Source organism: Trichosurus vulpecula, chromosome 3, assembly GCF_011100635.1.
Source record: "Trichosurus vulpecula isolate mTriVul1 chromosome 3, mTriVul1.pri, whole genome shotgun sequence".
Taxonomy (NCBI): domain Eukaryota; kingdom Metazoa; phylum Chordata; class Mammalia; order Diprotodontia; family Phalangeridae; genus Trichosurus; species Trichosurus vulpecula.
This window is the reverse complement of record NC_050575.1, coordinates 309,114,118-309,131,363: the sequence shown is the minus strand read 5'-3', so window position 1 is coordinate 309,131,363 and position 17,246 is coordinate 309,114,118. Positions and strand designations below refer to the sequence as shown.

Sequence of the window (17,246 nt, the reverse complement as noted above, 5' to 3'; positions counted from 1 at the left end):
AGGAAGACTTACCTTCCTGAGTTCAAATCTGGCCTCAGGCAAGTCACTTAACCCTGTTTGCTTCGGTTTCTTCATTTGTAAAATGAGCTGGAGAAGAAAATGGCAAACCACGCCAGTATATTTGTCAGGAAGACCCCAAATGGAGTCACAAAGAGTCAAACACAACTGAAAAACAAGTGAACAGCAAGTGGGGATGGACAGATCAAATGATTAGGATTTGGGGAGGAGATTTGGGCATGTTTTAGATAGCAGGGAAGCATCCAGTTGATAGGAAGAGATCAAAGATTAATGAGAAAATAGGGAAGAGAAAGGGGGCAATCTGCTGGAGAAGGTACCAAGAAATGTAATCACTTGTGCTTGTAGAGGAGTTTGAGCTGACAAGAAGGACCACCTTTTCATGTGACGTGAGAGTGAAGGAGGAGATAGTTTCAGAAGGCATTTAAATGATTATGAAATAAGGTGGAGGCAAGAGCTGGAGCTCTCAGTCAATGCTTTCCCTCCCTCTCCCCCGCTCCCTTTCCCTACCTCCTCCCTCTCTCTCTCTCTCTCCCCCTCTCAATATGAGTCAAGGTTCTTAGCTAAGAGAGCAGGGAGGGAGAGCCACTGGAAGAGTTTTAGAAAGGATGAAAGAACTTAAAGCTGCTAGGATGAGTGGAATATTGAATCAATTAGGGAGGTGTAAATGGATTGCCTTGTGGCAGTGAGGGTCTAGTTGAGACTGTGTAATCTAAATTTGTTGTGGAGCCAGTTAGCACACTTGTGATTTTCTACACTTTCAATAAGTAATGCTTTAGCAGAGATGAAGAAAGCAGATAATGGGAGTAATCCTAAGCCAGGGCTTGGTAGGGCAAGATTGGTGATAGGATAAATATGTACTTTGGGTTGAGAAGATTATCTCTGCCGAACAGTAGTTCTCAGTATTTTCTAATCTTCACACCATTCCCATGCCACTATCTTTCAGTGGGCATTTCAGATATAAAAGCCTCATTAGAATTAATGAGAAGACAGTGCTTTTGATGAGGGAGAGCCTAATGAAAGGACTAACTAATGGCATAAATATAAAAATATAGTATAATGTAGGGAGCATCATGGAGTAATAGAAAAAGAACACAGAATTTGTGGTTAGAAGGTCTGAGTTCAGATCTTACTCTGGCACTCATGACCATGGGAAGACAAGTCAATGTAAGTTCCTTTTGGTCAGAAAATTTTTATTTCATCTTTATTCCTACAGCACCTAAGACACTTTCTTCCATATATTCAATGCTAAATAGATGCTTGAGGGATTAAATTGCATTGCATGAGTCTCAGTTACTTCATGAGATTCTTACATACCCAGTTCACAGGGCAGTTGTGAGGCAAACACTTTGTAAACTGGGAAGGACTTTATAAATATAAGCTATTAGAGGCAGCCTAGCACAGTACTTAGACATAGGATCTGGTTTTAGTGTTCACTGGCTGTATAATTTTAGGCAAGTTAATTAACCTCTTTATTTTCTAAATAACTCACTAAGATTAAGGAGTGTAGAAAGTGCTGATATGCGTTAGGAGAGAGTTCCTTTCTTAGAAGTTCTCTGCAGCAAATCCTAGATCTAGCTCCATTCCCATTATTATCAACATGAAGAGCATATGGATTCAGGCACTGCCTGGAGGACCTTCTTGGATCATTAGTTGTCCCTAGGCCACAGCCTGAGCACCTCTGGGTGAGGTTCCCTCAGCTCACCTCCTTCCTTTCCCTTTGCCCCTTGTTCTGCTGGCATCCTGGACATGCATTATTGGATGAGATATAACTTACACAATTAGGAAATACCCTTATGGGAGGTACAGAAGACTGCCTGACAAGCAGCATTCATGTGACCAAGTGTAAATGGCATCATCCCCAACCTGCATTTAAACCAGGGAGTTGAGGCACATTTCAAATCCACAAACAAGTAGTCCAGTGACATTTCTATTAGTGCAGAAGTAAATAAACACAGTAGAATCAAACTCAGAAAGAGATGAAAAGTACATTGTAGGGTGACCCCTCTCCTCCCTATTAAAGATACACATGCAGGCAGGCAAAAAGTATAAACACTGCTTCTGGTATTTATTATAGGCAGCTACTCAGCTTTGAAGGGCCCTTTGGGATCTTTGAGTAAAATGTCGTAACCTTCTCACTGTTGTTTGGATTTGCCTTTTGAGTAAATCATCAAATCGTATAGATGAACAGTAATGTGCCATTAAAAGCTGGTCACCTCTATAAGAAAGTGCTTTCTACATAATTTTATATTGTGAATGGGTGCCAGTTATAAAAAGGAAATACTTGACTAGGGTCTAGCAATCTTTGTTTCTCTGTTGTGAGAGACCTAAGTAGGAAACCAGAGTTGGCCCAGAGGTAACATTTTTTCTCCCCTTGGTGGAACAGAACCAGCTCAAAAACAAACAAAGTAATAATAACAAAAAATAATAATAACAAAAAACAAGCCTCCTCCTGATGTGTATTACATAACTAGTTAAGTACTTTTGTGCTACTTATGTCACACTGATAATTTGTGTTGAATTTGTAGTCCATCAACAAAATTACAGAATCTTGGAGGTGGAAGGACCCCTAAAGTCATTCATTCCAAGCCACCCTTCAACAAGAATCTTGTCTATATCATTAATGAGGGAAATCCAAGCATCGCTCTCAAACCTGCAGTGGCAAGGAACTTTCTTCCTGAGGCAGCGCCTTCCATTTGAATACCATTCTAATCATTAGGCAATTCTTCCTTATTTTGAGTTAAAATTCATTTCACCTTTAGACACTACCCTTAGTTCTGTCCTCTGGGTCCAAGTGGAACAAATGTAATCCTTCTATATGACTACCCTTCAAACAACTGAAGATGGGGTTCATATGTCTCTCTCCCCTATTATATCTCAGTTATGCAAGCTAAGCATCCCTCGATTCTTTAGCTGAACTTTATATGTTTTCACTTCCACTCTCTTCATCTTCCTGATCATCCCAGTAATCTGAATATGACTTTAATTGTTAATGGTCTTCTCAAAATATAGCAATTCTAACAAAGTATTCTACATGTGGCTTGACCAGAACAGAAGACAATGAAACTATCTTCTTCATTTTTGGACTTTTAAAAGCATTCCTAATATGATATAAAATCACCCTTTTTTTGGTGGGGTGAAGTTGTTATGTTGCACTGATACTTTTTGTCAAATTTAGAGTCCATTAACCCCTGTCCATGTTTCAAGTATATATATTTTTGTAACTCCAATATGTCTAATACTATATGATATGTGCTTCAGGAGACACACAAAAAAGATATTTTAATTCAAATAAATGTTTATTAAATGCTTGTCATGTGCAAGGTAGCATAGATAAATAGATGAAAAACACAGTCCCAGACCTCAAGGAGCTCTCATTCTCAATGGAGGAGAGGGAGAGAGAGAGCAAGAGATTTATGTGTATACACACATATAAAACATACATTTTTGTATATATGGCAAGTATAAGATAAGCTAGAAAGTTTAGAATGTGATAAGAATTAATTAATGAAGAAGTATTTATTAAAAAAGCTTAGGATATTCCAGGAACTGTGCTAAGAGGTGGTGCTACAAATAGAAAAAAAAAATAAGACTCTTCCAGTTTTTAATGAGGTTAGATTCAAATGATAGCCAAAGAAAGGTGATCTGGCCTAAGGAGTCCACAGAATTGGTGAATGGAATTATAGGACAATTGATTTACACATCCTTTCTGTGAATGAAAGAGCTGATTTGAATACTGTTGTCCCCAAAAGGTGGAAAGTGAAGTAGGATAGAGAAGTGGTAAGGAGCATAAATAGAACACACTTCAACATTCAAAAAAGAACCGATGATAGTTTTCAAGCAGGTAAATTATATGGTTAGAAATATGCATTGGGAAGATTACTTTGCTAGCTTTATGAAAGGTAGATTGGAGAAGAAAAAGACGAAAGGCAAAGTAACTGGTTAGGAAGCCAAATCAATAGCTCAGGTGAAAGAGCTTGAACAAGGTTGATGGTGTGTGAATGGAGAGGATATGATAGATACACGTGATTTGAAGAGGTAGAAATGACATCACTTGAGAACTAATGTGATCCCCTTCTTGAGAGGCTTACTGTCTAGCTAGGGAGAGACACAAAATTAGGGCACAAGAAACAGAGAACAATTAACTGCTAACTTGTGTTATATTAATAAGTGCAATCATTGTCCAGAGAAGGGAGAATTCTAGGTGGGCTGGGTGCTCAGAGTTTCATGAGAAGGTGAGCTTGACCTTGAAGGATGAGTGGGATGTATATGTAGAATACAGAAAGTAGAAAGTAAGAGATGGGAAAAACAACAGGAGAAGAAGGTGGTATAAATAGGTGTTTTCTGGGAGCAGTAAGTATATCTGCTTGTGTGGAGGAGTAAGTTGGTAACTAGTGGCAGCTAAGATCAGATAGCCAAGGTCAAACCAGCTAAACGAAGGGCCCAAAATGCCAGGAAATGGAATTTAATGTTGAGGAAGATACAGCAGATTCGATATTAGGATTGTGACTGTTTAATGAAGAGGCACCTAATACTGGTAAACAGAAAGCAGTATATCAGGGAAGAGACTAGAGGAAGGGAAAGCAGTTAGGTAGATATAAGTTATCTAGATATGTAATAATAAGGACCTAGACTGGGAGACCTCATTGTGAATGAAGGTAAAGGAGTGAGGCGGAGAGAAATTTCAAAAGAAGAAACAACAGGAGATGGACGTGTGTGTGTATATATGTGTGTGTGTACATACACATATATATGTATATATATATTATATATATATATATATATATATATATGTATAGAGAGAGAGAGAGAGAGAGAGAGAGAGAGAGAGAGAGAGAGAGAGAGAAATCAATAAGAGGAAGAATTTAAAGATTTGGAGAAAAACGCATGGTGGAGAATAGAATAGATACTTCAAGAAAATAATAATAACTCAAATTTCTAAAGTGTCTTACAGTTCACAAAGCACTTTCCTTATAAAAGCCCTACAAGATAAGTAATATAGATATTATCAGTAGCAGTATGAGCCATTTGATTGATGTCACACAAGATTTCAAACTCAGATCTCTTGACCCCAGTCCAGAGGATCACAGATTTTAGAGCAGAAGGGGATATTAGAAGTCACCTAATCCAACCCCATATAATTAAGCCCCAGACAAGGCAAATGAATCATCCAGGATCACATAGGTAGAAAGTGTCAGAGTTAGGATTTGAACCCGAGTACTCTGACTCCAAATCCAGAATTATTTTTTGCCTATACCTTGCTGCCTGCAGATGCTGTTACCTTGCTCTTTGTTTTTTGAAAATTGGATTTTCACTGCATTATGGAAGAGGCAGAAAAATAGTTCTGGGAATAGAGTGCTAGGCTTGGAACCAGGAAAACCTGAGATGTGTCATCAGATACTTGCTAGCTGTGTGATCTTGGTCGAGTCACTTAACCTCTTTCTTTCTCAGTTTCTTCAACTATAAAATGAAGAGCATAACACCTGTCTTACAGGGTTGCTGTGAGGATCAAGCGAGATTGCATAGATAAATAGATTCATAGATACGTAGATACACACATACATACATACATAGATATAGATATGTGTCTATATCTATCTATCTGCTTACTAACACACAATAGGAACTTAATAAATGCTTGTTTCCTTCTATCTTACCTCTGAACATCTGAACTTGATGTTGTCACACAAGACATCCCATTAACTTTAAGAACAAAATATGAGTCTTGTAGGCTCGATTAACTACTATTGAAGGGATAGTTGAAGCCCCAGATGTGAAGAAGCTTGCAAAATGAGTCTAGAGAAAAAAAGATGTTGGTCATAGTCTTTGTAAATACTCACAGGGAATACTTCCACAGGGAAGGAGTGGTCAGGGATCTAGAACAAGAATCAGGAAGAGACAGTGTCATAGAAACCCAAGGGAGAAGAGTGTTTCAGGTTGGCCACCACAAAATACCACATGAAGGTCAAAAAAGATGAAGGTTGGGATAGGTCTTTAAAGAAAAGGAAGTTACTGGTAATCTTTGAAAGAGCCATTCCAATACAGCTAGGAACTCAAAATGGAGTATGAGGGCTTAACATGTGAAATGCAAATATACATCATTTATTTATTAATTTTATAACTGTATCTCCTTTCCTCTCATGTCTCTGTAATCCAAGATGGTGTGATTTCAAAAATTTAGGATTATCAGAGTAGGAACTCCCCCATCCATTTAATCAACTATGGAGGCAGAACACAATTTTAATAAGGGTGACTCTATATCTCTTTTATCTCAAGCCGTAGTATTCTCTGCAGCCCCTTTTACTCTAGTCTAACACTGTTCTTATTTTCTCCCCACAATTTTTTTTGTTTATCCCTTTAATTAATCTCTTTTTTTTGTCTAGGAATTTATCCTACTTTGCTACCCAAAGTAGCCCATCTGCTGTTATTTTGAACCTGTGGGAAGCTCGTCATCAACATGATGGTGACCTTGACTCCTTGGCCTGTGCCCTTGAAGAGATTGGGAGGACACACACGAAACTCTCAAACATTCCTGAAACTCAACTTGAAGAGCCTGACTTCAGCTACAGCAGGCAAAATGGACTTTAGTCCATCTCCTCTCATGAACAGACTGATGGCCAGCTTTGTGACTATTTTTTATTAAGTAGGGAGGAAAGAGATGGCTTTTAGCCCAATGGTATTTGGGAAGACTTAACTTCATTTATAATCAAAGAGGGACATCACTTGAAGAAACTGAAGGCTGTCTTGGTAAATCATGTTAATGTTGGGAAGGTCCAAGCTTGCATCCAAAAGGCCCCATTGTCCCATCTGAATTAATACTGTCTTAACTCTACCAATTCTGCATAGGTGAAGTGAACACAGACACACAGACACACACACAATTGTCTTTAAATAGGCTCATATTTTTGGAATTGTTATGGGTCAGAACATATCAGGTGCCAACAAAGCAGACTTTGAATAATGGTCTGGAAAAAGTTCATACAGTGATGATGTTCCCCAAGGGCCAAATTATTCTGATATCAATGTCAGAATTTTTTTTAACCAACTGATATTTGCAATGTGGGAAATGAGTATAAAACTGACCTTTATAAGTAACAATATTGCCAGTCCATTTTTGTGATTTCAACCATATCATAAGCAGGAAATGAGAATTTAAAGTAAGTCACAACAGCACCACCTCCCACCCTAGCTCACATTGCCTAGTTCAGAGAAAGGCTGCCAGAGGAATGAATGGGATGATTAATTACTTAAATATATCCTATAGTCACTTCCTTTCAAAAAGCCAGGAGTCACCTTACTCCCTCCTACCATTCCCCCTCGATGCCGAATAGTAAGGGACTGTTTCCAGGTGCATCCGTGACCACAATTAATCTTCACTGCACCATGACTTAGGATGATAGCCATTGCTCACACTACATAGAGGAAGGCCCCCAGCCCCACCACCTCTACTCACAGCTGAGCCACACAATTTCAGTAGAATCAAATCTGTTATAAAGCAGCTGGGTACTGAATTTGGATACATCACAATTTATGTTCTTTCCCAGAAAACATAGCTCCAAAAAGGCCTCAAAAACCTGGTTAGTTCAAAAGATAGTGGGTGTTACCCAGATATCCCTAATACCCCCATAAGACAATGGAATTTCACTATGGTTTTTGATGAAGTTTATTGAAATGTTTCTCACATTTTTCTATCATTGAGAACCCTCCAGTAAAAGTGCTGGACCACTTTCTCCCCAGGATTTTTTTTAAAGAGTCATGAGAATCTTTCACTTTGGATAGTATCTGGTATATATTCCATTTGAGTCAAGAAGTATTTATTAGGTGCCTACCTAGTACTAGGCACTGTGAATACAAAGATAAAAATGAAATATCCTCATCCTCAAAGGGGCCATCCTATAACATAAGCTGTTACAATGCCATCTATTCCCACAAGTTTAATTCTTTCTGGCAACACTATAGTGGCATAGCTAATTTCCAGTCACATGGGGGAAATAGTGAATTTCATTACCCTGAAAATTTGGAAATCTACAAGAAATTCAAGAACTTTGTTTTAACCTCCTTTCCCATAAAACCTTTTTGACCAAAGCTTCATTCAAATAGTCAAATGGATTCTGTTTAGGTTGACCTCTAGTCCCTAGTTATGTTTATGAGGAAACATTACTTGGAAGATTAACATTCTTCTTAGACATGACAACAGAAGGGGGGAGAAGGAGGAGGAGGCAGGGACTTGAAAAGGCCACAGATTGGATAAGCAGATCCTAACTCTCCCAAAGTTATACCAGCAACAGGTGGAAAGGGGAAATTTTACAGTATCCAAAGAGATGAAATTAGCTAACTATATAAATGTGTTAGTTTATCCAAAGAACAAGCTTCCTGAACAATTATTAAAATGTATAACCATCCTTTTTTTAAAGCCCTTTTTTAAAAAAATCCAAAAATAATACCACAAGGGAAATGGTCTAAAAGCTTGGAATTTATGGTGCCATATATAACACAGTCTGGTGCATATTGACTCCTGCATTGGCTTTGCTACATGAAATTCAGCAGCATAAGGCTTTTCTCAGGAACTGAATGGATTATTGTATAGAACAGACAGATCTACTTAGAACTGTCAAACCTATTTTCTGAAATACTGTCTCTAGATCAGGAGAATGCCCTTTTCTTAATAGTCTGTTCAACATGTTTATCCCTTATAGGGAACAATGGAGAGAATCCATGGGAGTATATAAGTCATTTGACATCTCTGAAGTAGTTTCTTGAAGAAGCAGCATTGGAGAGAGTCAATCATCAAAACAAGTACAGAACTGATTTGGGAGGAGGGATTCGGGGAGAATTTGCAGAGCAGCTATTTTTGGCTCCTCAGAGAAAAAAGATATTACCACTACTTCCCTATATTTTTTTCTGCCCTAAAGTAGGACTCTCAGCATTTTTCTCTTCTCTCTTGAATGGCCTGCTAAGCATTTCATCCATTGATGTAAATTAAGACAGACCTTGAATGAATCTCAGCATTTTTAAAGAGTGTTCTTGTATTTGACAACAGACCCAAAATTTAAACAAGACTGATGAAAATTTATTTTGAACATTTAAAGGTAAAATGGGGCCATTTTTACCCACTGAATATTAGCTCAATGGCCGTTTTTTCCCCACTTGTGGCTTAAGCTTATAGACTCATCCGATAAAAAGATAGATTGTTCCTTAAGATCATCACGTCCAACTCTCTCATTTCATGAATACGGAAACTGAGGCTGAGAGGTTGAATTAAGGTGCACCTCACTGCTTGAGGCAATGACAAAGGAAATAAAATCTTGTCTGAACAGCAACCAAATGTTCAAACTAACCCTTTGACTCATTCTTTCTCCTTCCCCTTCCTAACATATTAATCTCCCTTCTTCTGAAAGCAGGTGCAGAAGTTGAATTCTTGCTACTTTTAGAGTCATTCAACAGTGCAGCAATGGACGTCTAATAAGACAACTTGTAAGATTTACAGAGCAATGGGCTTTAGGGGCAGATCTGATAGAGCCTTAGATCACCATTTGAACCTCGGACTACTTAGCCCAAACTAAACCCCTGCGTGGTCTTTGATGTTTGGCTGTCATTGCTCTGAGACTTGCCAAGCAAATGCCCCTCTTGAACTAGATTTCACTTGTCATCCTGAGGCCTTACTTTGATAGATTGTCTTGTTCATCTTTTGTACTGGGATCATGCATGGGAGAGGCAGACAGAGAGAAGCAGAGACAGAGAAAAAGACAGAAAGAGAGAGAACCAGAGAGAAAAAGAGAGAAAGAACCCTTTAGCTTTTGGTGGTGTGTTTAGAAAATGTCATGATGTGTACTACCCTACCCCCTGCCATTTTGGATCCTATGAGTAATTTAAGACTAATAGCTGTATTTTCAAAATGACTTACAATTATGTCACCAAAGTGGTATACTTCATGGCTTTACCAGACTGCAGCTTCATAAAATTAATTTATGGTTTTTACAACATTGCTTGTGCAGTCTGACTAGTTTACATTAAAATCCTTTAAGCCGAAAGGAAGCTAGCTCTGTAGATTTAAATGCAAAACTTCATTTACTGGTGCACGAAGTCCCATAAAACTAGGATGTACTCCCACAAAAATTTTATTGGCCTTTTTGTAAGAGATGAAAAAGAATTGACACTGTTCTCTTTAAAGTGGGGGGAAACTTTTTATTATTATTATTTTTATCTCCAAAAGCAGCTGTTATCCTTTGCTATGGCCTATACATTTTTCTTTCAGGAATTTCTGAGAGAGGCTATTAAGTTTAAATCACTAAAACAGGGGTTTTCTTTGGATTAAAATCTCTGGACTTCAAGACTTGAAGGACTTGTCTCTCTGAAAGATGTTATCTTAAAAAAAAAGTAGAAAGACATGGTATATTCGTTTCCTTTCAGGAAGCTTTCTCCAGATGCCAAACTTCTAGCAAAGGTATCTGTGAAGTTAGAAAATGTTGTGAAATATATCAGTGCAGTGTTCTTTTTTCCCCTTTTAGTCATTTCTCTTTTCTGTCTATTAGTAGTGGGTCAAGCTGCCCTCTGTAAATGTCTTGAATAATATAGTTGACAGATGCAGTAAAGGAAAAGTTCTCCCAGAGGCTTTTGTTCCAACTATAGCAAGTTCAAAAGAACTGTGGATGAGCTAGAAATGTGCCTCTTTGGCCTACTGTATGGCTTACTTTCATTATTTTTTCTTCATGTAACATTGCAAGATTCTGTCTTCTTAGTATCTCCCATTGTCTTTATTAGAGATAACAGCTGCATAGAAATGGGAGAGCAAAATGTTGTCCTAACAATAGTGGCATTAAAAAAAATAGTAGCCCTTGGTGTTAGTTGCCATAATGCTGTATTTGAAAATCAATGCTTTAGCTAAGAGCTGAATGGGCGCGGTTTCCACTGTTTTGTCCCTATAGAAGTTTCCAGAACAAAAAACAAAAGTGTATTTTGTCAACTGTCACAAAAGTGAAAATGTTAACTGATCTTTGATGTGTTTGCATTTTCTTTGTGTGTTTTTAATTTCCAAATGATTTTAAAAGCTGCAGTTTACCAAGCTGTTTGGGTGTATTAAACAGCATGTGGTGTTTTTGCAAGCGATTCTAGGTAGGCAAGGGTCCACTACATGGTTATATGGTCGTCTTATATCCCCACAACAGGGCCATCTAGCCCAATAGGATGGCACTAAGAAGGGAGTTTTTTTTTTCTATTAAAGAAAGGAAAGGGGATGGAAGACCAACCCTCGCCAATTAGTCACTAGTGTGTAGTACTGTAATCTGAAGTAGGAAGTTTAACGCACATAGAGTAATTGTAGTTTTTTAAGCAGCTGCTTAGCTTTTTTTTTTTCTCTTGCTGTGAAGACCATGGATTTGGAATGTCCTCATGAGGTGGGCCTAGGAAGTGAACATCAAGCTTCATGTCTTAGAACCCACCCACCATATGAACCCAAAGATAAACATTTGCAGAACGCTTCCCGGTTAGACCCGAACTTTTAGGATCATTTTTTCCCTTCTCTCTTTAACAAATAAAATTGAAATCTAGGAAAAGTGGTTCAATATGAACCATACCACTGTCACCAAAAGATGCAGCACTTAATGATAATGATAGCATCTTGCAGAAAAGCATGCCATTCTTTTCATGGATGGCTACAGTTTTATGTTAATCTTGTTAAAATCTGGAGAAAAAATGTCCTTTTAATCTCTGTTTCCCAAGCCCTTAGACAATGGTCACATCATTTCAAGTAAGATTCAATATAACAACATTTTAGCATAACAGAAAATAGGACATTTCCTTGGAGTTTAATGTGCCTGGGTTTTAACTTCAGAATCCTACATCTTTAATGGTGGGGAGGAAGCATGGCATTCCAGAGATGGGAAGTATGTCCAAGGTCATGTAGTCTGATGATTTCCAAGCAGGAATAAATTTAATTCAATTCAATCTAATTCAACAAGCATTTGTTAAGCGTTTTCTATGTGCAAAGATGCTGGGAAAATAAAGCCAAAAAAAAAAAAAGATACACTCCCTGCCTTCTATACATCTTCCTCTGCCCTGTATTTGAAGACTACCTATCTTGGCCAAGTTCTGTTGAAAGTAAGATAACTGGCTATATGAACTCTTAGGAGTCTTCCCAGCTCTGTGATTTAAGAATATAAGGGCAGTTTGTAAGCAAACTGTCATTCCCCAAGACACATTTATCATGGCAAAGAGAACCAAGGTGAGAATAGCTCCAAATGGCATTCTTCTATTCTCTCTTCCTAACCAATTCTAATGTTAGAACATATGGCAACTCAGTGCCATTAACCAAGCCCTGCACTGAGAATTCTCTTAGAGAATCAAGAACAGAAATCTTTATTAACTTGCCATCCCTGTGTGCCCTTGCCATTGGCCCTCCCATGCATTCAGGGACAGAACAATAAGGAAGGAGAATATACTCCAGGTGATCAAATTTCTGGCCAAGAAATTCTCCTTGCCCTTTCCAAAAAGTAATCAAGCTCCTGCTTCCTCTTGTCCATATTTCATAGTTGCATTTAATTGTTCTTTGGGGGTCCATCCAATGCCCCCTCCTACACACATACACTTAAATGTGTGAAAATATAGAGGGAAACAGCATCTTATTCTCCTGACTCAAATACAAATAATGAAACCAATTGTTTTTCATTTTTCTCCATTTCTGTATTGAATAGACTTCAGAAGGTGTTTTTGTTATTGTTTTTGTTTGTTTCTTTGTGTTTTTTTGGGGGGGGGGAATTAATTTATTTGTCCCCTTTGGTAGTGGTGTGATGTGGGGTTGGTCTGCAGGCACTTTCTGAACAAATGACTCAGATCTTCCTCCCCCACCCTATTCCCTGTTTCATTTAACTGTGTTAAGAGCTGGAAGAAAACAGAAACAATAAAGAGCTGGTTGAACATTTGGTTTGACATGAAGCTGAAGGAGCAAGCAAGCCAGAGAAGATAGTTTGAATAAAGCATGGCCTTGGCTTCATACCACACTTTCTGTGCCTTGTACTATCAATGTAAATTCTGAATGTTGTACAGTAAATACTTGGATGGACTCCTTAGAAAAGGCTGCACTGGCTTCTTTTTCAGCACATGTACATATATATAAATATATATATATACATATATATATATTTGGTAATGCCCAACAGCTGTGTTATATTGTATTGAAAAATGGACAGTTTGGATGTTTTATGTAGAGTTTGCAGAAATTGGATGGCTACAGACTTTTGAAGAAAAATGTACAGACATAAATTACTGCATATCGGTTATTTATGAATAAAGAGTCTTTTATTGACATCTTAGATTAATACATGAGTGGCACCTTGAAATCCTAATGAGGTTTCTTCTTCACAGGGCTAATGAGACCAAAGACTCATCACTACAGTAGCAATTTTCAATGAAGTATAAATATAAATATCCTGGCCTCATAATGCCATTTCCCCTCTGCTACATCTTCAGAAAAATATGTCATAGATAAAGGAAAATTACCTTTCCCCACATTTTTCTCATACTTCTGGGAAAGGATAAAGTACAGAGTAGGTAGTTGAGCAGACACTTGCTTGTGAGGTCAAAAATTTGATGGTTAATGCTGAAGAATATGAGAATCCTGATGGCTGCAAAACTCCCAGGTCCTCCAGTTCGTTCCTCCCTGGAATACCCTGGGAAAATTTTTCAGGTTTTAGACTTGGGAGAAATAATATTTTACTCTCTTGATTTAGAGGATGAAAGAGAAAATTACAGGAAAAAGTATTCCTTCCTTCCTCTGGTCTCTGCCTTTAGATTGTAGGACAGGGCCTGACATTCCATTTGTCCTACTCCCATCACCACTCTCAACTACTCACTTACAGAGAGTTTTATTTGCACATGTATATTGAGGGATTGTTGTTATTATTTGCCCTTGTTCTCCAAAAGGACCATGACATCAGAACGGTGATGCCATGACTTGCAAGTAAATTGGATTGGGAAGCAATAAAGGAGGAAATGTTAACAAACACAACAGCCCAACTTCCCCCCAGACCACAATGATCACCAATGTACTTTAACCCAAGAAAGAAAAAAAAGATAAATGCATACACAGATATAATACAAATTATATAGAATATTTGGTATATATACATGCAGCTTTACTTCTTTTTGAACATATACAAAACCAAATCTATATCAATGAAATTCTCTACTTTTAGTTTAGAGCCTCCAGCCAGTATAGACACTTGGTACTTTAGACCAAGGGCTCGAACTTTTTGTCTTTTTCTTCTCTCTTGTCTGTATAATAAGCATCTCAGAGCTTGTTTTATGTTTGCCTTCTCCATTCACACAATCAGAAAGTTAAAATCAGTCACTCATCTCAAATCATCTACCTTTGGTATTAATTAGAAAGGCAAGAAAACAACTTTAAAGAGTAGAAAAACTCTGGTTCACATATTCATTTTCTCAGATGGAAAAGAAGAAAGGGGTGGGGAAGAAAAGAGGCACTTTTATCATCCGCAAGAATTCTATGTTAGGAGAAAGTTCACTAGTAATCAGACACATCCCATATTCTGCTCACCACTCTAACATCTGTCTTGGTGGATGAAAGTTGCAGCCAACAGAGTGGACTAGAATTGTATTGAACACCAGTCATGACCAGCCACTATTCTTTAATGGCCTTGCAATATCTCTTTTAGAATGGCTGAGGTTCTCTCAGGATGGGGAAAAAAATAGTGCTATCTATTTCAAACTATAATTCCTAGAAGATTCAAAGACGTTCCTAATTCGTGTTGTATGGTGGAAGCCATTCGCAATCTGCAGAAGCCTATGAACCCCTTCTCAGAATGATGATTTAAATGCATAAAATATGTATGATTAAAAGGAAGCTAATTACATTAAATATAATATCAAAATTGTTTTAAAAATAAATTCCATGGACCACAGGTTAAATACCCTTGCCTTGAATTTGTTTTCCCCCTAAAACTTCACCACCCCCTAAAACTGCAAAAAAAAAAACAAAAAAAAACACCCTGGGATTAGAAGTTGTTATAGAAAACAGTTGTTTTCTTCATCTTCAATTAATTCAGGCCAAACGGCCCTTTACCTCTTCCTTCTCTTTCCTGTATACATTCTTGTGTATTTGCTGCAGGATCTTACCTCTCCAGAAACACATGGTTTGACCAATATTTTATCACATGGAGGTTAAGTCATTTATAAATATTCAATATAGCCTGACTTTCTATAGCACTTTGTTTTCATAGCCCTTTTGTACTTACCTCTTCAGATTCAACTTGAATACATTGGTGATTTGATCTCTGTCAGTGCACCATTCACCCTTGCTTGGAGAATGCAATTCCTCCTCACCTGAGCAATCTGCTTTTATGAGTTTTTATGGCAAAAGATACAAACAACAATAACAGTGATTTCTGGCCACTCCTCTAGTCATAAATATACTGTGTACTTAGCCACACCGATACTCCAGCGATCTAGCTAATGAGTCTGATCCCTCATCCACATAACAGCTTTTCATGTACTTCCTAAATCTTGACTTCTCTAGGCTAACCATTCCATGTTCCTCCAATGGAGCCTTATATGACAAGACATTGAAGTCTTTCACCATGTTGGCTGCCCTACTTTGGATGCTGCTCAGATTATTAAAATCCTTTCTAAAATGTGATTACCAAAGTTGATCATACGACCACAGGTGTGATATGACCAAATTGCAGCATAGAGAAGTTATCAGCTTCCTAATCCCAAACATTGTGCTTTTATCTCCTATCTCCCTATACCTTACTCCACCTCACTAACTCCAAACTATAAAACTCAAACTATAAAAAGGGGAAATTTAGTTTTAAATAACAAATTACAAGATATTCAAAAGATCAGTTGGGAGACTGGTTTATTAGACAAGAGATGGATGAATGAATTCATTTCTATATAGACTCCAGTCATTTCACATCAGAAGCAATGTTCTGTCGGCCCCTGGTATCAAACTCAAATATCAACGGGACAATAAGGATTCCTGTGGGTCACCTATTAACTTAGTTTTAAAATGTAATGTAGCTATGTTTTGATATATTTTTATTTTGTTAAATATTTATCAAATACATCTTTATCCAACTCAGGCCCACTGGGGTGTGTTGCCAGGACAATTGCATGTTGGACACCCCTGATGTAAGGAAATGACATTGGAGAAGAACTCAGAAGGCTTGAGTTCTCATATGGCTCTACTCTGTAGGCTCATAGAGTTGATCAGGGAACTCTCCACACTTACCAGCTGGATGTCCTTTTGCAAGTCATTCTGTCGAAGACTCAATTTCCTCATGGGTTAAATAAAGATAAGACATCTTGCTTTACCCACTTCACAGGGTTTTTGTGAGAAATGTCTAAGGTAACCTATTTCATAAAATGTGAATTATTATACTAATGTAGGGAAGGCCATGTTATGATTGTCATTGCCATAAGTATCACATTATCCTATTTAAATATTTGACAAATGGGAAGACGTCCCTAGAAACTAAAATGTAGAAAACAATAGAGCAATTAGTTCCTCAGGCAAGTATGCCAAATCACATCTCACTAAAATATCTACCTGTATTCTGTCCAACTCAGTTCAATTCAAATTGTACCCCCCACCCCCAAAAAAGAGATTTACATATAGGTTGCACAAGTAAGCATAGAGTTCCCAGAACCACAAAGTGCCACTGTACTCTTCCCTGGGCTGACCACAACTCAAATATTGGATTCAATTATCATATTCTTCAAATATTTGAAGAGCTACTGCCCTCCCTCCAGAAGAGAGATCAGAATGGTTCTGTTTGGTCTAAGAAGGCAGACCTGTAACATATAAGAAATTTTCTTAAGAAGTAGAAGTAGAGTTGTTGCATTAGAAAGTATTGCGTCTGCCATCACTTCTTCAAGGAGAGGCTAAATGCATATGTTTATAGGTTGAACCTTGGATGTCCTTTCCAATTATGTAGTTCCATGATACGGAGATGCTATAAGTCAACTTTAACATGTGGCCCAGAACTAAAGAAATGGTTTAGATGGACCACATTCAAACCGGGAGTCTTTTTATATCATGTTCTTTTGGTGGCATAGTCCCATTCAGGGTCTTTCCCAGGAATTGTAGAATTTAACTTTTATATTTTTGGCCAGGAATATCAGAATTTGACTCATATGTAGGTATATACAACAAAAGGAAAAGAAATTACCTTTAGCTTCCATGCAAGCACTCAGACTTCCATTACTTCAGATAC

General features: G+C 37.7%; 1 protein-coding gene across 1 annotated transcript in view; it reads left to right on the top strand.

Annotated features, from left to right (window-relative positions):
• The window catches only part of UNC5D (unc-5 netrin receptor D), a 368,330-nt gene extending 361,036 nt beyond the window's left edge, over positions 1-7,294 (top strand). The window contains exon 17 of the mRNA XM_036750002.1: positions 6,399-7,294. Coding sequence (XP_036605897.1) covers positions 6,399-6,603 — 205 coding nt within the window. The 3' untranslated portion in view covers positions 6,604-7,294. The remainder of the gene's footprint in view (positions 1-6,398) is intronic.
• Positions 7,295-17,246: the final 9,952 nt, after the last annotated feature.